General features: G+C 42.3%; 1 protein-coding gene across 5 annotated transcripts in view; it reads right to left on the reverse strand.

Moving 5' to 3' along the window:
• Positions 1-27,086, reverse strand: part of EPHA7 (EPH receptor A7) — a 259,070-nt gene that overhangs the window by 168,761 nt on the left and 63,223 nt on the right. For all 5 annotated transcript variants that reach the window (XM_061623356.1, XM_061623354.1, XM_061623357.1 and 2 more), the window contains exons 4-5: positions 2,023-2,178; positions 811-1,146 (exon numbers count right to left, since the gene is read on the reverse strand). In XM_061623356.1, coding sequence (XP_061479340.1) covers positions 811-1,146; positions 2,023-2,178 — 492 coding nt within the window. The remainder of the gene's footprint in view (positions 1-810; positions 1,147-2,022; positions 2,179-27,086) is intronic.

Here is a 27,086-nt window from a genome sequence, read left to right on the forward strand (position 1 = left end):
TTACGCTAGAGTTGTTCTTTTGAACCCCAGAAAATACTAAATATTTTAAATACTTAGCTGTTTTTAAGGATTTTGCTTAAAACAAAGTTGGCCTGTTGCAGTAACTAGCCTCTTTTCTACCAGCAACACAGACATGCTAGACCATCTTATCAACAAGGAATTCATAATTTCACATTCCAGAATGGAAGACCTCCTATTCCAACATGCAAAAATCACTAAAACATATTTTGCCCCTTGGGTGATACATTAGTTTGATTTTACTTTTCCTGACCTGTCACCTGTCAGGTTATCATAAATATAAGAAAAGAATAATAATTGTCACATTGTCGCTGGACAGCATCATCATCAAGTATCTAGAAGTATTAAGCTGGAAGGATAATCTTGGGGGAAGGATGTGAATACCAAAGGCATGCTTCTTAACTCAGATTCCAATAGAGGAGATGTTTCAGAATGAAATATAAACGGGTTGGAACTTCCCATTTTAGAGTTTGAAAATACTGGTATTGTACTACAAAGAAGCAAACAAATAAATAAACCTGTTGCTAGTTAATATATTGATATGCTTTTTTAAAGAAGGATGTTTCTTATGACATTAAGAATACACGGAGTAGTGAGTTAAACTTTTAAGGCACTATCAAACCATCATTAACTATGCTGAAGCCCCACTGAGGAAAATGTAAGGATATCCTAAACTCATTCATTGAAATTGATGCATCTACAAGCTCTTAACTCTGTACCCATATAATGCAATCAGCTAACAGCAACATCTCTAATACATGTGCTCCAAAATCCTAGAGTTTGCTTACTTACCTGCTTGACCAGTAGTAACAGTGACAGCTGCAAAAAGCCTCTGGGAGCGGCTTAAATCAGAAACACCATTTACAGCTTCAACTTCAAAAGTGTAGTTAGCATGAGCTAACAGGTCCATGACGGTGACATAGTTGTCTGCTAATCCAGTTTGCTGGGGCATATATCCAACATTGCTCCCACAGGGAACACATTCGCCCTGCTCCCAGCTGCACCTCTTGCACAATACCCTGTAGGTCACGTCGTTTCTTCCTCCATTATCAGCAGGAGGGCTCCATTCCAAACTCACAGTAGTTTGGTTAATATTGAAAATAAGATTCTGTGGTGCAGATGGAGGCCCTTTATTACACACAAAACACAAAAACAAATGGGAAGCAGTTGTTAAAAGAAAAAATCAGCAGGGAAAATTTAGCTCATGTTTTAATTACCTAGGCAAAGCTTGCCAAAACAGAAACTTTTTATTATATTAACTACAAGCTACCAAAAAGCCTACTTGAACTCACTTGACAAGACACTTTATTTGTTTTCCATTAAGGAAACAGGTCAGCCATTCTCCGCGTACTTTCTACACCTAGTTTTAGCAGCTTTTCTTCTGTGCAATTAAAGGAATAAGTTAATGTACCTCTACAGCTGACTCATACAGAATGCCTCTAGTTGAATTTTTGTGTCCTTTTAAAATGCAGAAAAGAGAATATATTTAGATATCCTTTAATCAGTTTTGATGTGATTTACAGCTTTATTTGCATACAGTTTTATATCTGAGGACCTCTGAAAATTCATTACATCAGTCAACCTATACAGGTTAGCCTATTTGCAGGTGAAATGCTAAGCCAGATCCCGTTACATTTCAATCAAACTCCATCTCTACACAGGTTACTTTTTATTTCACATGTTACTCCTTCGGTGCTGTATCACATTAGGCATATAACAATGCAACTATCTCCAGGAGAATAGTATTTTCATTCTTGTTACTGATTATATATTTACGCAGGATCTTTTCTGAGTTATGTTGGGAAAACACGGAAATTATATTTATGTACTTCCATACTCTGTTTACTTTGCTGCTCAGCCGTAACTTTCATGTGCAAATACTGCTACTCTGATAGACTGAAGGCCAATACTCCATACTAAGAAAAAGGAACAACACATCTACAACTGCACATGCCAGGGGCTGCCAAGAAACATTCTTTGTGATGCTATACATGAATAACTCACTTGTGCATGTGACATATGGTGGATCAGTAGGTGCTCTGTAATAGCTGTCCTCACAATCACATCGTGAAGATCCTTCCCTGTCTGAGAAACTGTGCATAGGACAGCGGGAGCACTGCAGATCTTGAGAAGATGACTTGTAGAATCCACGGCCACAAGCTAAGTAAAAATGAAACAAAGAGATACCATTTTTGTGTTTTAAAGGGATGCTGCTTCAAGGTATGTGAAATCATACAATGTTAAAGTGTTTACTACTCTTTCACACCTTGAAAGGATACCGCACCCCACCCCCAGCAAAAAATAGTGGTAACAGCAAGAATCAGTAACTCGAAGTTTCTGGTTTTAATGTTAGCAAAACTATAAACTACAGCTCTCATTAGATAACCTGCCTTCTCCCAAGCACAAAATATGACGGTAATATCACCAGTTGGTGTGAGGACAGCCAAAATAATGTACATGCTTTGTGCATTTAAGAACAATTATATAAAAAACTACTATGCGTAATTATCAACAGCAGCACATCTTTCTCCAATTACATCTGTGATGGGACAGGATTGGACTTTTAGGAATACGCTGCTGCTGCTGTAATATGGAATATCTGATGTCAGCATGCAATGACCCTTTATTTCCTTCCATCAGATAATTATAACTGTTGCCATCATATTATCTTTAAGTTTATAACAACATTATCATCATTGTTTTTATGTTCTGAGTCTTTCCTCAGATAGAGTGGCTCTAACTGAAGCACAGCTAGCTGCTAACCATAGTGAATTATTTTTGCTGATAGCTGAAGAAAAGGTCAACAACGCTAACAGGCTCAAAAATGTTACATATATACATCCAATTCATTTACTTCAGATACCTAAGCCAAATCTATCAAAACAGCCAAATGATGAAACAATTGTTATCTATCATAGATTAGCTTATCAGGTTATAAAGAAAGTGCAAAAGAAATGCACTAGCTGTTCCAGCCTTCAGCCCTGTGTGGCCTCTCAGTTTCAGCTGGGTATATTATAGGGCAAACGTACAAATTTTATTTATTTATTATGTATTATTTGATTTATATCCTACCCTTCCTCCTAGCAGGAGCCCTGGGCAGCAAACAAAAGTGGTAAAAACACTTTAAAACATCATAAAAACAGACTTTAAAATACATTAAAAAAATCTTTAAAAACATTTTTAAAAAGCTTTCAAGGCATCATTTAAAAAAGGGCAAAAATTGTTTTTAAAAAGGTTTAAAAACATATTAAAGAGCAATGCCAAATCAGACGCAGACTGGGATAAGGTCTCAACTTAAAAGGCTTGTTGAAAGAGGAAAGTCTTCAATAGGTGCCGAAAAGATAAGCCAGATGGCACCTGTCTAATATTTGAGGGGAGGGAATTCCACAGGGTAGGTGCTGACACACTAAAGGTCTGTTTCCTATGTTGTGCAGAACGGACCTCCTGATAAGATGGTATCTGCAGGAGGCCCTCACCTGCAGAGCGCAGTGATGAACTGCGAATATAAGGGGTAAGACGGTCTTTCAGGTATCCTGGTCTCAATCTGTATAGGGCTTTGTACATCAAGACTTGAACCTTGAACTTGGCCTGGTAGCAAATGGGTAGCCTGTGCAATTCTTTCAGCAGCGGGGTGACATGTTGGCGATACCCAGCCCCAGTGAGCAGTCTCGCTGCTGCATTTTGCACCAGCTGCAGCTTCCGGACCAACCTCAATGGTAGCGGCACATAGAGCACATTATAGTAATCAAACCTAGAGGTTACCAGTGCATGGACAACAATGGTCAGACTATCCCGGTCCAGAAAGGGCTGCAGCTGTCTTACCAGCCAAAGCTGGTAAAAGGCACTCATAGTCACTGAGGTCATCTGGGCCTCTAGCAACAAGGATGAGTCTAGGAGCACCCCCAGACTAAGGACCTGCTCTTTCAAAGGGAGTATGACCCCATCCAAAGCAGGCAACTGACCAATTATTTGAACTCAGGAACTACCAACCTACAGCACCTCCATCTTGCTAGGATTCAGACTCAGATTACTGGCCCTCATCCAGCCCACTACAGAGTCCAGGCAGAGGTCCAGAGCTTGCACGGCCTCTCCCGATTCAGATGTTACAAAGAAATAGAGCTGAATATCATCAGTGTACTGCTGACACCTCGTCCCAAATCTCCTCATGACCTCTCTCAAGGGCTTCATATAGATGTTAAACATGGGGGACAAGATAGTACTCTGCAGCACCCCACAACACAACTGCCAGGGGGCTGAAAGACAATCATCCAATGCTATTACCTGAAAATGACCTTGGAGATAGGATCAGAACCCCTCTAAAATAGTGCCTCCAATACCCATCTCACCAAGTTGGCCCAGAAGGATACCATAGTCATAACACCACTTTTTATGGTATAAAAAGCCGCTGAGAGATCAAGTAACAGTAACAAGGTCGCACTTCCTCTGTCCTTCTCCTGATAAAGGTCATCCATCAGGGCGACCAAAGCCAATTCAGTCCCACAACCAGTCCCAATCCCAGACTGGAATAGGTCAAGATAATCTGTTTCATCCAAGAGTACTTGCAATTGTTGTACCACAATCCTCTCAATCAGATTCCCTAAGAAAGGGGTATTTGCAAGTGGTCGGTAATTGTCGCAGACCTATGGGTCTAGGGTGGGCTTTTTCAGGAGCAGTCAGATCAGCGCCTCTTTCAGGGCAGCTGGAACCACTCCCTCCTTCACCTATGCATTGACCACACCCTGGATCTACTCAGTCAAACCCCCTCAGCAAGCTCCAATAAGCCAAGAAAGGCAAAGTCAAGAGGACACGTTGCTGGCCGCATCATCGCAAGTGCCTTGTCTACATCATCAGGCCACATCAACTGAAACCATTCCCAAGAAGTTGCAGCAGACGTTGCACTGGACACCTCATTGGGTGGTTGGGGCATCAAGACTGCTATGGAGGTGAGCAACTTTACCCTCAAAGTGCCTGGCAAACAATTCACAGTGGGCCTCCGAAGGGTCTGGAGTTCATGTCAACAGACCCCTGACAATACTCCACTGGACAGCTACTTCAGGATGTGATGGAGGCAGAGAAATGGGCCTTCTTCACTGCCCTCACTGCCACACAGTAGGCACGGTTACGATGTTTTACTCGTGCCCAATCAGCCTCACAGCACGTCTTTAGCCATTGTCCAGACTTTCATTGCCCTTAACTCACTGGTGTACCAAGGTGCAAACCGGGCTCCACAATGCCAGAGAGAGAGCTCGGGGACAATCATGTCAAGAGCCCAACAAGCCTCACTGTTCCACAGCATGACAAGGGCTTCAACAGGGTCACCTGTTCTATCTACTGGGAACTCCCCCAGGGCATTCAGGATTCTGTGGATTCCATTATTCTCCGGGAGCAGACCATCTTAATCTGTCCACCATCTCTGCAGGGCAGGATCAGAGCCATAAGTCTAAACTTCATCATGAAGTGGTCTGACCATAACAATGGGGTGACATCCACCCCCCCCATCTCCAGATCACCCCTTCTTCCACCTTGAGTAAAAACCAAGTGAAGGGTGTTGGGCTGGTGACAATTTGAGACAGCCCCATAGTCATCATGGAGGCCAAATTACAAGTAAATATTTCTAATGCAAACAAACAATTATTTCCTTTTTTATTTCTGAGGTCATCAACTACAACATGTCTATATATTTAGTAATGTGTTACACAGTAGTTGCTTTTATTGTTCAAAGTAAGAAGACTAGGATTCTGTTGTTCTTTTTTCCATTTCAACACAATAGGAACAATTACAGATCCTAAAATGTACAGGTATCATAACCTCCCAGAAATCATACCCTAACCTAACGTCACCTCTTTTGTTTCTTTTCTTTTCTGTAAGTAAAATGAAGTTAGACTAGTAAGGAAAGGTAGAATGTATGACTAAGCCAAGATCACACAGTCTTAAGATTTTAGCATCATTACTTTGGTCTCATTTAAACTACCCCAAAACATTTCAGGTCAGTTCATTCTCATCTAGGGTTTCATATCTATTTATGTAATGTTTTCTATTATTCAAGTAATCTGTCCAACTCTCTACCTAGATCTCTCTATAGTCTTGTTTGTCTACTGAAGAACCTCTACCATGATAATATACATAACAAATTCAGACATACACTGTATCGGGACGGTATTAGTATCTCTACTAGTTCAATACAGAAGGCTATACAATGGCACTTAATAACTATCCCATAATAGGAAGGACGACATACATGAAAGGAAATAATTATTTTTACAGACAGAAATCTAGTAAAAAAAAGCAAAACATCAAAAATGTAAAACCACTCTTTTGCACATATAAAGTAATATACAAAGACATCAAGATAGGCAAATAAAGTTTGTGTGTGTGTAATTTTAAGAACATAACATAAGAAGAGCCTGCTGGATCAGGCCAGTGGCCCATCTAGTCCAGCATCCTGTTCTCACAGTGGCCAACCAGGTGCCTGGGGGAAGCCCGCAAGCAAGACCCGAGTGCAAGAACACTCTCCCCTCCTGAGGCTTCCGGCAACTGGTTTTCAGAAGCATGCTGCCTCTGACTAGGGTGGCACAGCACAGCCATCACGGCTAGTAGCCATTGATAGCCCTGTCCTCCATGAATTGGTCTAATCTTCTTTTAAAGCCATCCAAGCTGGTGGCCATTACTGCATCTTGTGGGAGCAAATTCCATAGTTTAACTATGCGCTGAGTAAAGAAGTACTTCCTTTTGTCTGTCCTGAATCTTCAGCTTCTTTGAATGTCCACGAGTTCTTGTATTATGAGAGAGGGAGAAGAACTTTTCTCTATCCACTTTCTCAATGCCATGCATAATTTTATACACTTCTATCATGTCTCCTCTGACCCGCCTTTTCTCTAAACTAAAAAGCCCCAAATGCTGCAACCTTTCCTCGTAAGGGAGTCGCTCCACCCCCTTGATCATTCTGGTTGCCCTCTTCTGAACCTTTTCCAACTCTATAATATCCTTTTTGAGATGAGGTGACCAGAACTGTACACAGTATTCCAAATGCGGCCGCACCATAGATTTATACAATGGCATTATGATATCGGCTGTTTTATTTTCAATACCTTTCCTAATTATCGCTAGCATGGAATTTGCCTTTTTCACAGCTGCCGCACACTGGGTCGACATTTTCATCGTGCTGTCCACTACAACCCCGAGGTCTCTCTCTTGGTCGGTCACCGCCAGTTCAGATCCCATGAGCGTATATGTGAAATTCAGATTTTTTCTTCCAATATGCATAATTTTACACTTGTTTATACTGAATTGCATTTATTTTATTTATTTATTTTTAAAACTTATATACCGCCCGACTAGCAATAGTTCTCTGGGCGGTGAACATAGATACAATAAAATACAATATAATACAAAAACATCAGTCTAAAACTAAATTTCACAATCTAAAAACAGCAAAGGCTAAAATCAAATTACAAACATTACAATCATTAACAAAAAATTAAAATGCCTTGGAATAGAGAAAGGTTTTAACCTGGCGCCGAAAGGATGATAGTGTCGGCGCCAGGCGAACCTCCTCGGGGAGACTATTCCATAGTTCGGGGGCCACCACTGAGAAGACCCTTGATCTTGTCACTGCCCTCCGGGCCTCCCTATGAGTCGGGACCCGGAGGAGGGCCTTCATAGCAGACCATAGTGTACGAGCCGGTTCATAGCGGGAGAGGCGTTCCAACAGATATCGAGGTCCCGCGCCGTATAAGGCTTTATAGGTTAATACCAACACTTTGAATTTGGCCCGGAAGCGTATTGGAAGCCAGTGCAAGCGGGCCAAAACAGGTGTTATATGGTCAGACCGCTTCGTTCTTGTTAGCAGTCTGGCCGCCGCATTTTGCACCAGCAGTAGCTTACGAACCGTCTTCAGAGGTAGCCCTACGTAGAGCGCATTACAGTAATCCAAATGTGAGGTTACCAGAGCATGTACTACTGATGTAAGATCCTCCTTACTCAGGTAGGGACGTAGCTGGGCCACCAATCGAAGTTGGTAGAACGCATTCCGTGCCACCGAGGCTACATGAGCCTCAAGTGACAGGGAAGAGTCTAGAACGACTCCCAGACTACGAACCTGTTCCTTTAGGGGGAGTGTAACCCCATCCAGGACAGGATATGTATCCACCATCTGATTGGAAAACCATCCACCAACAGCATCTCAGTCTTATCAGGACTGAGTCTCAGTTTGTTAGTTCTCATCCAGTCCATTGTCGCGTCCAGGCAACAGTTCAGCACATTGACCGCCTCACCTGAGGAAGATGAAAAGGAGAAGTAGACCTGCGTGTCATCAGCGTACTGGTGACAACGCACTCCAAAACTCCTGATGACCGCACCCAACGGCTTCATACAGATGTTAAAAAGCATGGGAGACAAAACCGAACCCTGCAGGACCCCACATTGGAGTACCCACGGTGTCGAGCAATGTTCCCCAAGCACTATCTTCTGGAGACGGCCTGCCAAGTAGGAGCGGAACCACTGCCACGCAGTGCCTCCAACTCCCAACTCCGCAAGCCTCTCCAGAAGGATACCATGGTCGATGGTATCAAAAGCCGCTGAGAGATCAAGGAGAATCAACAGAGTTACACTCCCTCTGTCTCTCTCCCGACATAGATCATCAAACAGGGCGACCAAGGCAGTCTCAGTGCCGAAACCGGGCCTGAAACCCGATTGAAATGGATCTAGATAATCGGTTTCATCCAATAGCGCCTGGAGCTGGTCAGCAACCACTCGTTCCAAGATCTTGCCGAGATATGGAACATTTGCCACTGGTCTGTAGCTGCTGAAATCCTCTGGGTCCAGGGAAGGCTTTTTCAGGAGTGGTCTCACTGCTGCCTCCTTCAGACAGCCAGAGACCACTCCCTCTCGCAAGGAGGCATTTATCACTTCCCTGGCCCAGCCAACTGTTCCATCCTTGACAGTTTTTATTAGCCAAGAGGGGCAAGGATCTAGTACCGAAGTGGTTGCACGTACCTGTCCAAGCACCTTGTCCACGTCCTCGAACTGAACCGACTGAAACTCATCCAACAAAACATGATAAGACTGTGCACCAGACACCTCACTAGGGTTAACTGCTATAAAATGAGAGTCTAGGTCCCGACGAATGCGTAAGATCTTATGCTGGAAGTGCTCAGCAAACTCATTGCAGCGGGCCACCGAAGTATCTACAGTGTCCTGAAGGCCTAGATGGAGTAGCCCTCGGACAACTCTAAAAAGCTCCGCTGGGCGGGAGAGAGATGCCTTAATAGTGGCGGCAAAATATTGTTTTTTCGCCGCCCTCACCGCTCCTATATACCGCTTGGTGAAAGCACAAACCAGCGTATAGTTGCATTCATCAGGAGTTTGTCTCCATCTCCGCTCAAGCCGCCTCCTATCTTGCTTCATCGCCCTCAACTCTGGAGTATACCAAGGAGCTGAATGAGCTCTGCAAAGGAGAGGGCGCGCAGGAGCGATCGTGTCGACAGCCCAGGCCATCTCCACATTCCACAGATTAACCAGGGCTTCAACAGGAGAGCCGGTCCTATCAGCCGGAAAATCCCCCAGAGCCCTTTGAAAACCTTCAGGATTCATTAGTCTCCGGGGGCGGACCAATTTAATAGGTCCCCCACCCTTGCGGAGGGAAAAGGTCGCTGAAAGTCTAAACTTCAGCAAGCAGTGATCTGTCCATGACAAAGGGAGAGATGTAAAACTCCTCACATCCAGATCACTATCCCCATGTCCAGTAACAAAAATAAGGTCGAGTGTATGCCCCGATATATGTGTTGGGCCACTAACATATTGGGACAGCCCCATGGTTGTCATGGAGTCCATGAAGTCCTGAGCCGCCCCAGACAAAGTAGCCTCAGCATGAATGTTGACATCCCCCAATACTAATAGTCTAGGGGATCTCAACAATACCTCCGAGACCACTTCCGTCAACTCAGTTAAGGAAGCCACTGGGCAGCAAGGTGGGCAGTACACCAGAAGGATTCCTAGTCTGTCCCTCTGGCCCAACACGAGGTGCAAACATTCCAGACCAGTAGTTGTATGGACATGGTGCTTGGTGAGTGAGATGGAACTCTTATAGACGACAGCAACCCCACCTCCCCGACCCTCAGATCTACCATGATGCTGAACCAAATACCCCGGTGGGCAGATCTGGGAGAGACCAACTCCTCCCTGTTCGCCCACCCAGGTCTCGGTTATGCATGCCAGATCGGCTGCCTCATCCATAATCAAATCATGGACGAGGGGTTTTTTATTATGAACCGATCTGGCATTAAAAAGCAGCAGCTGGAGATCTGAGAGTTGGCTGAGAGGACAACCAACAACCCTGTGGGTATGAGAAGGACCGGAACAAGGCACAGCCACAACATGTCTGGGCCGCGTTCCCCTTACCTGGCACGTACTTCTCGTAACACCATACCTCCCTCTGCCCGTCACTACGGCAATTGGGGGCCCCTCATGTCTCCCCGCTAGATGGAAAGATCTCTTCCCCAGGCACATTATAAACTATAAATACCAAAAGAAAAATACAAAAAACTCAAATACATAAAATACACACTCTCACAACATGCATTCATATAAGCACCCAGAAAGAAAGCAGCAAGAGCAGCAGGCTCTCCTTCCCTGGGCAGCGATGTTCTCTTCTTCCTGCAGGCACTGGGTCTCCAAGGCCACCTCAGCCAGCCGGCTTATGTATCCCTCCAAAGAGGGACAGGTGGTAAGAATCAGTCCTGGCTGGCTGGGTACCTGGGGCCTGGTCCTGCCAGGAAGAAGTCCCTCAGGGAAGGGTGGTGGAGGTGGTGGTCCCACAGCATCAGCAGCACAGCAGCAGCAGCCTCTCCTTCCCTTGGGCGATGGTCTCTTCCTCCTGCAGGCACTGGGTCTCCCATTTGCCATGTGCCATTTTTCCACCCATTCACTCAGTTTGGAGAGATCTTTTTGGAGCTCTTCGCAATCCCTTTTTGTTTTAACAACCCTGAACAATTTAGTGTTGTCAGCAAACTTGGCCACTTCACTGCTCTCTCCTAATTCTAGGTCATTAATGAACAAGTTGAAAAGTACAGGTCCCAATACCGATCCTTGAGGGACTCCACTTTCTACAGCCCTCCATTGGGAGAACTGTCCGTTTATTCCTACTCTCTGCTTTCTGCTTCTTAACCAATCTTTTATCCTAAAGAGGACCTCTCCTCTTATTCCATGACTGCTAAGCTTCCTCAGAAGTCTTTGGTGAGGTACCTTGTCAAACGCTTTTTGAAAGTCTAAGTACACAATGTCCACTGGATCACCTTTATCTATATGCTTGTTGACACTCTCAAAGAATTCTAATAGGTTACTGAGACAGGACTTTCCCTTGCAGAAGCCATGCTGGCTCTGCTTCAGCAAGGCTTGTTCTTCTATGTGCTTAGTTAATCTAGCTTTAATAATACTTTCTACCAGTTTTCCAGGGACAGAAGTTAAGCTAACTGGCCTGTAATTTCCGGGATCCCCTCTGGATCCCTTTTTGAAGATTGGCGTTACATTTGCCACTTTCCAGTCTTCAGGCACGGAGGAGGACCCGAGGGACAAGTTACATATTTTAGTTAGCAGATCAGCAATTTCACATTTGAGTTCTTTGAGAACTCTCGGGTGGATGCCATCCGGGCCCGGTGATTTGTCAGTTTTTATATTGTCCATTAAGCCTAGAACTTCCTCTCTCGTTACCACTATTTGTCTCAGTTCCTCAGAATCCCTTCCTGCAAATGTTAGTTCAGGTTCAGGGATCTGCCCTATATCTTCCACTGTGAAGACAGATGCAAAGAATTCATTTAGCTTCTCTGCAATCTCCTTATCGTTCTTTAGTACACCTTTGACTCCCTTATCATCCAAGGGTCCAATCGGCTCCCTAGATGGTCTCCTGGTTTGAATGTATTTATAGAATGTTTTGTTGTTGGTTTTTATGTTCTTAGCAATGTGCTCCTCAAATTCTTTTTTAGCATCCCTTATTGTCTTCTTGCATTTCTTTTGCCAGAGTTTGTGTTCTTTTTTATTTTCTTCATTCGGACAAGACTTCCATTTTCTGAAGGAAGACTTTTTGCCTTTAAGAGCTTCCTTGACTTTGCTCGTTAACCATGCTGGCATCTTCTTGGCCCTGGCGGTACCTTTTCTGATCTGCGGTATGCACTCCAGTTGAGCTTCTAACATAGTGTTTTTAAACAACTTCCAAGCATTTTCGAGTGATGTGACCCTCTGGACTTTGTTTTTCAGCTTTCTTTTTACCAATCCCCTCATTTCTGTGAAGTTTCCTCTTTTGAAGTCAAATGTGACCGTGTTGGATTTTCTTGGCAATTGGCCAGTTACATGTATGTTTAATTTAATAGCACTGTGGTCACTGCTCCCAATCGGTTCAACAACACTTACATCTCGCACCAGGTCCCGGTCCCCACTGAGGGTTAAGTCCAGGGTTGCCGTCCCTCTGGTCGGTTCCATGACCAACTGGTCTAGGGAATAGTCATTTAGAATATCTAGAAACTTTGCTTCTTTGTCATGACTGGAACACATATGCAGCCAGTCTATGTCCGGATAGTTGAAGTCACCCATTACTACCACATTTCCTAGTTTGGATGCTTCCTCAATTTCATATCTCATCTCAAGGTCTCCCTGAGCATTTTGATCAGGGGGACGATAGATCGTTCCCAGTATTAAGTCCCTCCTGGGACATGGTATCACCACCCACAACGATTCTGTGGAGGAGTCTGCCTCTTTTGGGGTTTCCAGCTTGCTGGATTCAATGCCTTCTTTCACGTATAGAGCGACTCCGCCACCAATACGTCCTTCCCTGTCCTTCCGATATAGTTTATATCCAGGGATAACCGTATCCCACTGGTTTTCTCCATTCCACCAGGTCTCCGTTATGCTCACTATATCAATGCTCTCCTCTAAGACCAAGCACTCCAGTTCTCCCATCTTGGTTCGGAGGCTCCTAGCATTAGCGTACAGGCACTTGTAAGCAGTGTCTCTCTTCAAGTGTCTTTGGCACTTGTGGTTTGGCCTGTGGTAATTTTGCCCTTCTCAATTTATATCCTGTGCCCCTGCTCTCACAATGCCTACTTCTAGGCCTACCCCTTTTACAATTTCATCATTTCTTTGGTCTTTATCCCAGGGGGGAGATTTATTCCGAACTGGACCTTCCTCAGCTCCTGTCGGGTTTCCCCCCTCAGTCAGTTTATAAGCTGCTCTGCCACCTTTTTAATTTTAAGTGCAAGCAGTCTGGTTCCATTCTGGTTCAAGTGGAGCCCGTCCCTTTTGTACAGGCCCGGCTTGTCCCAAAATGCTCCCCAGTGCCTAACAAATCCAAACCCTTCCACCCGACACCATCGTCTCATCCACGCATTGAGACTGCAAAGCTGTGCCTGGCTAGCTGGTCCTGCGCGTGGAACCGGTAGCATTTCAGAGAAAGCCACCTTGGAGGTCCTGGCTTTCAGAATCCTACCTAGCAACCTAAATTTTGCTTCCAGGACCTCACGGCTGCATTCCCCCATGTCGTTGGTGCCAACGTGCACCACGACCACTGACTCCTCCCCAGCGCTGTCTACCAAACTATCTAAACAAAGGGCGATATCCGCAACCTTCGCACCAGGCAGGCAAAACACCTTGCGGTCTACACGCCCATCACACACCCCACTGTCTATGTTCCTAATGATCAAATCACCCACTACAAGGATCCCTCCACCTCCTGGAGATATATCCTCGGCACGAGAGGATAGCTGCTCATCCCCCAAGGAATGGGTCCCTTCTAAGGGATCGTTTCCCTCTTCCTCAGCTGGATGCTCTCCGTCCCTGAGACTGTCGTTCTCCATGATAGCAAAAGAGCTATCATTCTTGGAGTGGGACACAGCTATAAAGTCCCTGAAGGCCTCCTCCACACACCTCTCTGCCTCTCTCAGCTTTTCCAGGTCCGCCACCTTGGCCTCAAGGAAATGAAGTCATTCCCGGAGAGCCAGTAGCTCATTGCACTGAGAGCACACGCACGACTTCTTTCCAACAGGCAGATAGTCGTACATGCTGCAGGCAGGGCAAAACACTGGAAAGCCCCCACACCCCTGCTGGCTTCTTACCTGCATAATTTTGTTTAAGGTTTATTACATCAATGGGTTGGAAACTGTGGTTTAGTTGAGGTCAGGGAACAGATGGGCAGAGCGGGAGGCCCTTGCCTCCTCGCTCTGCTGCTTAACTCGCCTTGACACTTCGTCAGCTGGGGCTCCCTCTAGCTCGTTTATTACATTTTATTTAATAAATTTTATTTATTAAAACATTTATATCTCATCAAGTTTCAAAGTATACAACAAAATTTAAGTATAAATATTAAAATTACAATAATAAAATGTAGCTATGGGAGCATAAATATATTTTTAATATGCACTGAAATGCCAGTAAGTTCCCTATGTTCAGAGGGAAGGTGTTTCTGTAGAGAAGGCACTGACACAGAAAAGGTCCTTCCCCCTAGTTGCTGCAGTACAACCAAGAGAGCTTCATCAGCAGGGCCAGCGACCAAGGGCAGCCAGGGCAGGCCCTCGCATAGGGCCCCTCGTTAAGGTAGGGGAGTAGCTCTCCCTGCTGTGGATCACAGGGAGGTAGCTTCCAGGCCACCCGCCATTCGCTCGCAACACCTACCTCTCCTGTCTGCTGCTGGGGCTGCCATCAACCAAGATGGCAGTGGAAGCTTCTTTAAGGGGCTGATTCACCTACCACCATCTTGGTTGACAGCAGGCATGTAGCGTACCACACATGCTTTCCATCAACTAAGATGTCGGTGGGGGTTATCAGCCCCTTAGAGAAGCCTCTGTGCCATCTTGGTTGATGGCAGCCCTGCACATGAAGCACGCACAGCAACAGGACACAGGAGAGAGCAGCAATACTGATCATGTGCATTCCCTAATCAGAGACTAAATTGGGAGAGGGCAAGAGGAGAGTGTCTCTGTTATCAGTTTTAAATTTTAAATTAGTACCAGTGAGATACTAGTGAATAAAATACATACAGCCCTCAGACTACCTCATATAATTCAGGAGGTAGGAGGAATACAGATTCCAGAGTAGCCCAAGTTCCAATGTGCAACTGTATTTGGAAGTTGTGGAAATTTTCACTTTTCCAATGTGTACCCCTCCCTCAAATGTAACAAATTTCCCTAGTTCACAGGAGTGGTTCTAATCCCAAAATATAGCTACCACAGAATCAGGGTTACAGAGGGCTTTGTAGCCCACGTCCTCAAACCACTTGATGCAGAAATGCAGAGCTATAGCATCCTCAATCAATAGTTGTCCTTTCTTGCAAACTTCTAGCAATGGAGAGCCAACCATAATTGGTCCCATTGTTGAACTGCTCCTAATGGTCCATGGACATCTACCCTTCTGTAGCTGAAAGCCATCAGTACTCGCCCTGAGTTCTGGGGATCAAGATAGTTAAAGATACAGAGTTATATATTTGTATCACCTAAACAGAATCCATTACTCAAATTTGAATCAGAAACAGTATTTTGCTACATCATACAAACGTAAAAACTCTTTCCCCCCTTTTGGGGGGCAGGGGAGAGAAATGTGATTTTTATTTGAGTCCAATTTTAGTGACAACAACATACAGTGGATATGGTTTGGAGAAAATATTATACTCTGATTAGCACATTACATGTTTTGCATCCAGAATCCCAGACTGGATCAACATTCAATGAAATGCACTGCCTAGCTATCTCAAGGGAACCCTATGTGAACAGCTTCCTTGGCCCTTTCATGTGACAGGTCAGATCATTTTGAGCTGCTTTAGAATTCAGTCTGTGAAAGCACTCTTGGGTTAGATTAGCAAAGGTAAAAATGTCATTTAGACACCTATTGTATATTCAGTGTCTCTGGTGATATTTTCTAATGCCTCTGAGAATGTGTCCCTTAGGACTAGTGAGGCTGTGATTATTGAACTGCTTGCTTTTGTTGCAAATAAAAGTTTCATTTAAAATGAGGACTGAGGAACACAACCAGGTTTCATGGAAGACATGTAACAAGCAAGCCACAACTGCAAATGAAATCACTGTGGACTTAAATGGATATCACTTGCTTTGAAAAGAGATAGAAGTAGGTTTCAACTTATTCCTCTTTTGTACTCCTCTTCCACATTAAAGATTTCTTCAGGCTCAATCAATATTTGCATAGGAATGAGTCCTGAAGTAGTAGAGTGCCTGATCCCACTTCAGAAGTAAAATTTCACTGTTGTTTTCTTTTATTTTTTGTTTTATTAAAAAACATTTTTATGAGTGGAAAACTAGCATATCAGGGTGAGAAGTCCTCAGAAAAGGGTCACACCTCAGTGGTAATGCTTTGCATGCAGGTTCAATCCCTAATATCTTCAGATACGACTAGGAAAAATTCTTATTTAAAATGCTGGAGAGTCACTGCCAGTTAACAGACAACACTGAGCTACATGAACCAGTGGTCTGACTGTACATAAGACACATTCCTACGAGGTTCTAACTCACCCATTTCTCTGTTGTGCTAGTTTATTTATTTAAGGTATTTTTGTGCGCTTTATCATTAGTAATTCTATTTCTGTTAGAAGTTTCTATTTGCAGGGGAAATTTTATGTAGAGGAATGTGTTTCACTCTTCCACTGCCAAATTCTACATGCTCAATTTTATATTCATTGCTGGATTAGAGTCTCTCTTTTGTAGGATTTTAATGGACAGAAGAATCCAATTTATTTATTTTTTGCAAGGAATGGGGGCTGTCCCCTTTGCCACTGAAAGAATCCCAAGGGGAGGGAGTATTGCTTAGAAAATGTGCACCCTCCTTGAATCTAATCAACGAACATATCAAATATAGTTCAAAGCAGCAGAATGTTCATGTCTGAAATAACAACGGATAGCTGGGCAACAGATTAAAAGCCAAGTTCCGCCTCCTTCTCCATGTGCACACAATTCTAAGAATATACGAATAGCCCTGCTGGGTTAGCCAAAACACTAATCTTGTGCAGCATCCTAATCTCAGAGTGGCCAGCCAAAAGCCTATGGGAAGCCCACAAGCAAGACGGGCGCAACAGTTCTCTCCCCACTGTCACCCACTAAGATAGAGTACAGGGAACTGAATCTCCCTTCAACATAAAAAGGAACATGAAACAGCAATATCCTCTCTGAATTTCACAGCTTTCTTGCTTGTATGCATATACAAGCTGGTTTGTCACTTTGGTTCTTTGTCATACTTGACATTCAGTTGGATGGAAGGGCCAAAGTCGTACAGGGAAGAAAAAGTGCAGCTTTTTAAAATGCTTCCTTTCCCTGCCCACCAGGGCTCGGAGTGCAGGTAGTGGCAGAGCAATAGAGAGAGAAAAAGAGCTACAGCAGGCAGGATGTACAGCAAGATATATTTCTAGACAAATTCGAGGAAATATAGAAATAAATGGCAAATTTGAGCTTGCCATTCATCTTACTATTTATTATAGTTATTTATTAGGCACTTTTCAAGGCATGTAAAAAGTCATTTTGAAATTCTTATATATAAAGAAAAAGTAGAAACTGCTATTAGGATACAGAGTGCAATGTCATTATGTGGGAGGATAGCATGGGCAACTGAAAAGTTAAATTGTGATACAATCACCTGAGCATCCCTGTGAGAATTAGAGAATTTATTTCCTATGACAGTTAGGAGATCAACTCCCCCCACCCCTTAAGTAGCAGCTAAATTTTCATTTTGTTTCAGTTCAGGCTTACAAGGCCAAAATGAATACTATCAAGTGAATTTTGCTTTAATTTTGATACTTTGCTTGTCTGCCTGTCCTTATATATCTTTTATTTTCAGAAATTACTAAGCAGTTTTGGGCTTTTTCAGAAGTTTCATTACTGAAGTTATACAGCTGCCAACAGCTTAATAATACCAAGTGTATGAGCTTGCTCCATTCTAAAATTAGACTGTAGTTTTAAACTTAGGACAGGATATACTGCTGTTTTATTTTGTTTTTACTGTAGTTGGGCATTTTAGCTTATTTGTGAGAGTCCTTTTTTTCCCACCACTGCAACTTTTAGATATTTGTGTCATTAATGTCTATAGTTCTGCAATTCAAAATTAAAAGTACACCTTTCAAAAAACAGGATCCTACTGCTAGTGTTGCAGACCTATTCTTGGATGGTCAGGTCCAAAATCTTCATTTTAATCCTATTGATGGTGTCTCAGTGGGAATAATTGCAATAGCCTCAAATCCAGACCTCCTGTCATTGATATATAACTTTTTTTCCTATTGAATAGCATACAAGGTGGATAGATTTGTGAGTATTCTAATACATTAATCAATTGCAATTATTCTGCAACCCATAACAATTTGACACAGGAGAATCCAGGAATGTAAATTTTGAAAAGCCATAGAACATGCAGTTGCATGATATATGCCTCTTTTAATGCACATTGTGGGAGTTCACCATTTTAACTATTGTGTTAGTTATATTTTTATTTTAATGATGCCATTTTTGCTATTCTCTGATGAATGTTTTCAATGAAGTTTTAAATGTCTGCTTTTACACATTTTAATTATGTTCTGTTGCCCAGCTTTTTTAAAAAAAGGAAAGGTTTTTTTTATAAATCTAATATATAAATAGATAAATAAAATTTTACCCTAGGATAGGCATTTTAAGAACCAATTAATTTTCAAAATCTATCTAGAGAAAGACAATACCTCTAGTTAAAAAGAAAGACCTCAATGGATGACTGATGAAACTCTTAAAATGGTTAAAGATAGAAGGAAAGCAAAAGCAAAAGGAGATAGAAACACGGTCAGAACCCTAAATGCAATAATATAGTGACTAGTACGTAGGGACAAAGAGAACTACTACAATAGTTATTGTATAGAAATAGAAGAGGACAAAAAAAGGTAGAACAAAAACCCTATTCCAAAAGATTAGAGAAATGAAAGGGAAATTTAAACCAAGAGTAGGGATGTTGAATAATCAACAGGGAAACACACTGACTAACCGAGATGAAATAAAAGGAAAATGGAAGCAATACACTAAAGACCTCTATAAAAGAGATGCAAGGGTGACAGATTCATTCATAGAGAAACTGTATGATGAAGAACCAGAAATTTTAGAATGCGAGGTGAAAGCTTCTCTTAAAATATTTGAAAGAAATAAATCACCAGGAACAGATGGCATACCAGTAGAGTTGCTACAAGTTGAGACTGAATCTGTAAACATTTTGACAAAAATTTGTCAATAAATATGGAAAACTAAACAATGGCCCACAGATTGGAAGCATACAATATACATTCCAATTCCAAAGAAAGGGAATCCCAAGGAATGCAGTAATTATCAAACTATTGCCTTAATATCCCATGCAAGTAAAGTAATACTCAAGATTCTACAACAAAGGTTCTTACCATACATGGAGTGAGAAATGCCAGATGTCCAAGCTGGATTTAGAAAGGGAAGATATATAACATCATATCACAAATATACGTTTGATAATAGAACGGACCAAGGAATTTCAGAAGGAAATCACCCTGTGCTTTATAGATTACAGCAAAGCCTTTGATTGTGTAGATCATGAAAAACTATGGAATGCTTTAAAAGAAATGGGGGTGCCACAGCATCTGATTATCCTGATGCACAACCTATACTCTGCACAAGAGGCTACTGTAAGGACAGAATATGGAGAAACCGATTGGTTCCCCATCGGAAAGGGTGTGAAACAGGGGTGTATTTTATCACCCTATTTGTTTAATCTATATGCAGAACATATACGGAAAGCGGGATAGGACCAAGATGAAGGAGGTGTGAAAACTGGAGGGAGAAATATCAATAATTTAAGATATGCAGACGATACCATACTACTAGCAGAAACCAGTAATGATTTGAAACGAATGCTGATGAAAGTTAAAGAGGAAAGCACAAAAGCAGGACCACATCTGAGCGTCAAGAAGACTAAAGTAATGACAACAGAAGATTTATGTAATTCAGACCATGATATTCCAGATCTCTTACGTACTGATGTGAAAGTCAAACAGTGAAAGAAGTGGATAAGAGAAAAATCAACTCATTTGAAATGTGGTATTGGAGGAGAGCTTTGTGGATACCATGGACTGCAAAAAAGACAAATAATTGGGTGTTAGAACAAATTAAACCAGAATTATCAGTAGAAGCTAAAATGATGAAACTGAGGTTATCATACTTTGGATACATCATGAGAACACATGATTTACTAGAAAAGACAATAATGATGGGAAAAACAGAATGGAGTAGAAAAAGAGGAAGACCAAACAAGAGATGAGAGGGTAGTGGCTCTGTTGCCATCAAGGGAGGCTGTTTCCACCTGCCCTGCCCCACCCTCCAGCCTTCAAAAGGGAGCTGCCTCAGGAGGACTATGAGGGGAGAGAGACTCTCTTGCCATCAGAGGAGGCTGCTTCCACCTGCCTTGCCCCACCCTCCAGCCCCCAAAAGGGAGCTGCCTCAGGAGGACTATGAGGGGAGAGAGACTCTGTTGCCATCAGGGGAGGCTGCTTCCACCTGCCTTGCCCCACCCTCCAGCCTTCAAATGCAGCTTCTTTAGGAGGACTTTCTGATCTTTGGGTTGGGCTGTGTGGGTTGGGGGATAGCTTCTACTTTGTTGTTTAGTTTTATTGCTTGTTTTTTATGTTTATATACTTTTATGTTTGATGTTTATATGCCTTTATTTTGTATGTCGCTCAGAGTGGCTGGGTTTCCAGCCAGATGGGCGACTAATAAATTGAATAAAATAAAAATAAAATGGACTGATTCCATAAAGGAAGCCACAGACCTGAACTTACAAGGTCTGAACAGGGCGGTTTACAACAGATGGTAATGGAGGCTGCTGATTCATAGGGTCGCCATAAGTCAAAATCGACTTGAGGGCACGTAACAACAAATCTGTAATGAAAGCAGAATACTAAATCAAGATGTCTTATACAGTAGGGCCCCGCTTTTCGGCAGCCCACTTTTCGGTGTTCCGCTAATACGGCGGCTAAAATTAGAGTAAGGCCCCACTCATATGGCGCTTGTTCCGCTTTTATGGTGTTTTTCGGGCGTCAGGTACCATTTTATTTAAGGAGTTCCACCTTTCAGCGGGTTTCGCTTTTAGGTGGGGGTCTGAAACTTAACCTGCCATATGAGTGGGGCCCTACTGTATAAGAATTCAGCATTTGGTAGAAGGAACTAAGAGAAAAGGCAGAGAAAAGGGACCCCTTTTTCCATTATAGTTTTCAGTAATCATGACCATGTTAAGCCAGGGTTTTTTTTTACAATCAAAGATGTCATCTGTTATGTTTTCCATGGCACCTAATATATATCCATCCCTATCCCAGACTGTCGTATTTTATCTGTCTCACTATGCAGTGATAAATGCCTAGCTTTAAAATATGTTTACTTTATCTTGAAAATGTTTCTTTTACACTGCAATAGTATATAAAAACTATATGTGCTTCCATCTAAGAATTACACTGCATGGTTAGCCAAAGTAAACACGAGGTTTTTAATCGTTTCTCAGCAATAGTGTGAATGACATCTCCAAACAGGACTGTCCTCTAGCTGCATATCACCACCAGCTATATATTTGCTGTTGCTTGTCAAGAATCTCCCAGACTCGTTATTCCCTTCCACCCAATAATGCCCTGGCTGTCATACATACTCCCAATGTCACTGTCTATTGTTCACACAAAAGAGAAGTGTCCAAACTTGAAAAAGCCTTTTTGTTTTAATTTATTAAAGCTGAACCTAGTAAACATAATAGTTTAATACTGTATGAGTACTTCCATTTTTTCACAATGCATATGAGCCGCTCCTGGCTCAATTCTATTTTACTGAATATTGCCTTTTTGTTCAGACATACATCCATTAGCTCAAACTGCCAAGCAGTAACGTATTTAACACACACCAGTCTTTTTTTCCAATAATAGCGCTTGGTTCATATGACTCTATGGCTCAACAAAATTGCACTTCAATATGGTTCAGTTCACATTTAAATAAAACAGTCAAACCTGATTCCTCCTCCCTTTGTACACTCTGATTTTGTTCCTCACTTCCTGATTCATACAAGTTAATTTGTCATTGGTGTGTCACTAAAACCTGGGCTCATGGTTAAGCTCTCTCCTCACTACCCACAAGCTGTAGCCAAGAATAAACCTTGGCTTAACCAAGAGCATGGGTTTGACCAACACGCTAAGTGAAACCTTGGCTTAATTAAATGTGGGAGTGAAAAACAAAATCAGAGAGGAGCAGCTATGATTTCACACTGTCTTGCTAAGCCATAGTTTGACTTACAGTGACATGCAAACCAGGCTATTATGTCCAAATTAAACTACAGCTGGCAAGATGTGGATGTTACATCCAAACTGAATCTCTGAGTGATAGTAGACAACTATAATTTTGATTACGATGCAACAAATGTAAGTGAGTGAATTGGTCCCAAAATGGCCTGTTCAGATATAATCGGGTGAATAAGAAAGCAACAGGGTAAGGTGGTGTTTTAAGATGCTTTGTCACAGTGCATTTGAATTAGTTTTTTAATTTAATTTTTCCGTAGTAAGCCTTAATGGCAAGTGAGCGAAAAATTAATCTGGAGGGTCTATGCATAATAACAAACAGAAGCAGACATATCTATAGGCTTTCCAATTGAAATGTAATTAAAATAATTCAATATTAGATTCGTTTTTCCTTTGGATAGCAACTTGCTCTAAGTGTTCCAACAAGCTTTTATTCAAAAAGGAAAAAAAGAAAAACAAACTTGAGTTTCACTACATAGCCATCAATAAAATAGTACTCAAAGGAAAATCAGATAAGAAAAAAAATGGTTATATGGCCATCTAAAACTTGAAGTTTATACACCTATCCAGTATGCCTATGTATGTATCACTGTCTTCAAAGGAAGTCTTCATGTGCTGACAGTTAAGTATATGCAAATGTTTAAGATCCAAGACCTAGAGGTAGAGAATTTATGCAAACAATTTGGTTTTTTAGATGTAAAAAATATTTTCATTAAAATTAATTTAAAAACAATTTCCCTTTCATCAGGATTTTCTAATAAAAGGATACTAACTATAATACTGTTTTATAGAATTTCAAAGTGCTCCATACAGCATTACTTCAGTAATCTTGAGATAATTTTGTAAAAACAGACCAATTTTTTTACAAAGAAATTATGATATGAACAAATTTATGCTTAATGTTATTAGCACTAAGGCAATTTAAGCTTTATCCATATTCATTTACGTCTGTATTTACTGTGTTTACATTCATATCTAGAACTTCAATAGTGTGCCCAGTAAGATGTGTAGTTGTACATTATCTTGAACTTTGTTACACCAGTACATGACAAATGGACTCCATCTCTCAATGAACCAATTATCTGGTTGTCCTCTCTGACCCTTATATAGTTTGTGAGGTATATAATATAAATATTATTATTACAAATTTTGCAGAAGGGGTTTGAATCTGAGAGGTAATGTCTTGCCTAAAGCCGTCTAGAGACTTCAAGGCTAAGCCAGCATTTGAACTAGGGACTTTCCAGTTCTTACCTGCCACATTAGAGGTGTTGTCAAAACAAACAAGTGGATTCTTAGCCAACATACAAATCGGGGGGGGGGGTAATTCAAACGCAGCTGTGCAAGCCACGATACCACCAATGCTCACAAGTCCACACAAAAAACAACTACATCATCCCGCTATATGTTAAAACTGAAAACAGAGACATTTTTTAAAAAATAAAAGAGGAACTCATAATGCAGTTTAACAAGAAATACAATTGTGCATGGTATGTCTGTGTATCTGAAATATATTAGTCCCTGTTTAAAAGACATTCAGAAATGAAGTAACTTAACATGGTAATAGGTGGAAAAATGGAAATGGACTGCCTTTAAGTCAATCCCAACTTATGGCAACCCTATGAATAGGGTGCTCATGGTAAGCGGTATTCAAAGGGGGTTTACCATTGCCTCCCTCTGAGGCTAGTCCTCCCCAGCTGGCTAGAGCCTGCTCAGCTTGCCTCAGCTGCACAAGCCAGCCCCTTCCTTGTCCGCAACTGCCAGCTGGGGGGCAACTGGGCTCCTTGGGACTATGCAGCTTGCCCACGGCTGCACAGGTGGCAGGGCACATAATCCCTGAGCCACTCACTGTGGGGGTGATCTTTAGCTGGCCCTTGACACCCAGGAGACACAAGTGGGGATTTGAACTCACAGACTCTGGACTCCCAGCCAGGCTCTCCTCCCCACTGTGCTAAATAAATAAAACCACAACAGGGAAGGTTCTGTGTGGTTCTACTAAGAGAAATTTTGATTATAACAGGTTTATTTTCTGGAAGTTTTTCTAGGAGGTGATATTCCCAAAACTCGTAACTCTACAGTTCAGAGTAAGAGTAGTAAGAGTCACTGCACTGTGAAATGAAGCTGTCTCTACTAATTGCACACCCTGATCATCAGAACTGTACCTCAGCTGATAGTGTATCAAATCTGCCTGGCTGAACTTGTGGATTTAGCAATGTCATTTTCCGCTAAGTATGACACAGAGGGAGGAAGGGGGGGCAAGTGAAGCACCCATCTGAAATGATAAAGAACACACAGAGGAAAAACAGATGACAGATTGTAGAAACAGAACAACCACAGATGGAGACCAGGTGGAACAGGTCAAGTAACATTTTCAAATTTCGTTTATTTTCATACTTAAACCCATACCCTGGTGTGCAAATGTTCAACAACGATCTGATAAGAATATGTATTTGTAAATGTGTCTGAACAAGCAAAATGTCTTATACTCAAGAGGGGCTTAAACATAAATAGAAAATAGATAAGGGAATGATTAAGGAATAAAAAATAAATAAATACAGCCCCAACTTATAACCTTTGGATTTGTTTAAAGACTAAAGCAATTGTAGCTGAATAACTGGGGGGAGGGGGAATCCTGGTAGAAGCAAATGCCTTTAATAAAGTTACAGTAAAAGAAAAATAAATTATACTACTATTCGGTTTTTTAAGTTCTAAATGGTTTCTACGTAATAAGGCCTTCCACTATAACTGTTTTTTTACTGTGCTTGTGCACACCTTCTTATTGTGCAGTACAATCTTATGCATATTTACTCAGAGGTAAGTATCAACATGCCCAATGACATTTACTCCCTAGCATATACATTTAGAATGACAAGTTTATGTATTATCACATTTGATAATATCCTCATTTCCCCCCCACCATGGATCTCAAGATACATGGATTGTCCCGTTTTATCCTCCCAATTATCAATGTAAAATAAACTAGGCAGGAAGATGTTGACTGTCCCTAGTAAGTTTCATAACTGAGGAGGGATTTGAACCCACATTTCCCAGATTCCGTTTCAGTGTGGTTTATACTACACTACACTGGCTTTCCTATTTGGGGATTTCTTTTAAAGGCCACTTTTTAACTTTTTTGTGGAATATAGGGACAGGATGTGTACACTACAATGAACTGAACACACTGTGGACCTTTTAACCTATCACTAACTCATGACCATTGACACTGCCAGCTATAGCTGATGGAAACTGGAGTCCAACTAAATCTGGAGGGCCATAGGCTTCCCACCCCTAAACAAAAATCCTGGGTTGGTAGCACGAAGACAGATAAATGAATAGCCCTATTGAGGAGGAATGTTGAATGTACAGTGTTAAACAGAAGTACATCATGTTGACCTCAGACAACGAGAACAGATACGGTGACATCTGTCATTGGCTAAACTTACACTGATGAGGATTTCTCTATGAAAGGTACATACTGTTTGTGTTCATAAACACTGCAAATACCACAGCCTTCACAACCTAAAACAGCCATTCACTAGCAACAGGCCACATACAGACACAAGCACTACCCTGTAGCAGACCCAGATGCCAACTCTGGCAACATTATTATAGGACCTAATAATATTACCAAGTAGCAATAAGGACAGAAAAGAAGGCTTTCTTTACTGCCTCTATTGCGTCTGCAGAGTGCTGTCCCAGGAGGTTGTTCCAAGTGGTCCGAAGCCTGGTCGGTCCAGTTGCTCAGGAACCCTTGGAACAGTCAAAAGCCTCCTGTGACACTTTGGCTAAGCACTTTGCTGATAAAATCGAACACATACGGAGCTCGATCCAGTGTGCCGTGGATACAGTGAATGAATCAGAGTTGACCAGTTGCATGCCGGTATGCTGGGATCATTTTCAGCCTCTCTCTTCTGAGGATGTGGACAAGGTGCTCTCGACTGTAAGGCCTACCACCTGTCTAACTGACCCTTGCCCATCGTGGCTCATCATGAGATGCAGAGAGAAGTTGGGTGAGGGGATCAAGGCGGTGGTAAACGCATCCTTGAAAGAGGGTGTGATGCCATCAGCCCTCAAGGAGGCAATTGTAAAGCCCATCTTAAAGAAGCCCTCCTTGGATCCCCAAGTTTTTAATAACTTTCGCCCAATTTCGAATTTACCATTCTTGGGCAAGGTCATTGAGCGAGTGGTGGCCAATCAGTTGTCGACACACTTGGATGAAACGGATTACTTAGATCCATACCAATCGGGCTTCAGGACTGGTCACGGAACTGAAACAGCCTTGGTCGCTCTGGTAGATGATATGAGGAGGGCATTAGATAGGGGAGAATTTACCTTCCTTGTCCTCCTCGATCTCTCAGCGGCTTTTGATACTGTCGACCACAGTATCCTTTTATATCGCCTAGAGGGATTGGGAATAGGAGGCACTGTATTACGGTGGTTCCGCTCCTTTCTCTCCGATAGGTACCAACAGGTGGCATTGGGGGAGGAGGTTTCAGACCCTTGGCCTCTCAATTGTGGTGTGCCACAGGGTTCTATCCTCTCTCCCATGCTATTTAACATCTATATGAAGCCGCTGGGGGCAATCATCAGGAGATTTGGGCTGTAGTGTCACCAATATGTGGATGACACTCAGCTCTATCTCTCATTTAAATCTTCACCAGAGTTTGCTGTGGAGACCGTGTCCAAGTGCCTGGAGTCCGTGAGTGGATGGATGGGAAGGAATAGGCTGAAACTGAACCCTGACAAGACCGAGGTACTGCTCGTGGGGGACAAGAGAAGGTTGGGAACC

The sequence above is a fragment of the Rhineura floridana genome, chromosome 4 (genome assembly GCF_030035675.1).
Source record: "Rhineura floridana isolate rRhiFlo1 chromosome 4, rRhiFlo1.hap2, whole genome shotgun sequence".
NCBI classification, from domain to species: domain Eukaryota; kingdom Metazoa; phylum Chordata; class Lepidosauria; order Squamata; family Rhineuridae; genus Rhineura; species Rhineura floridana.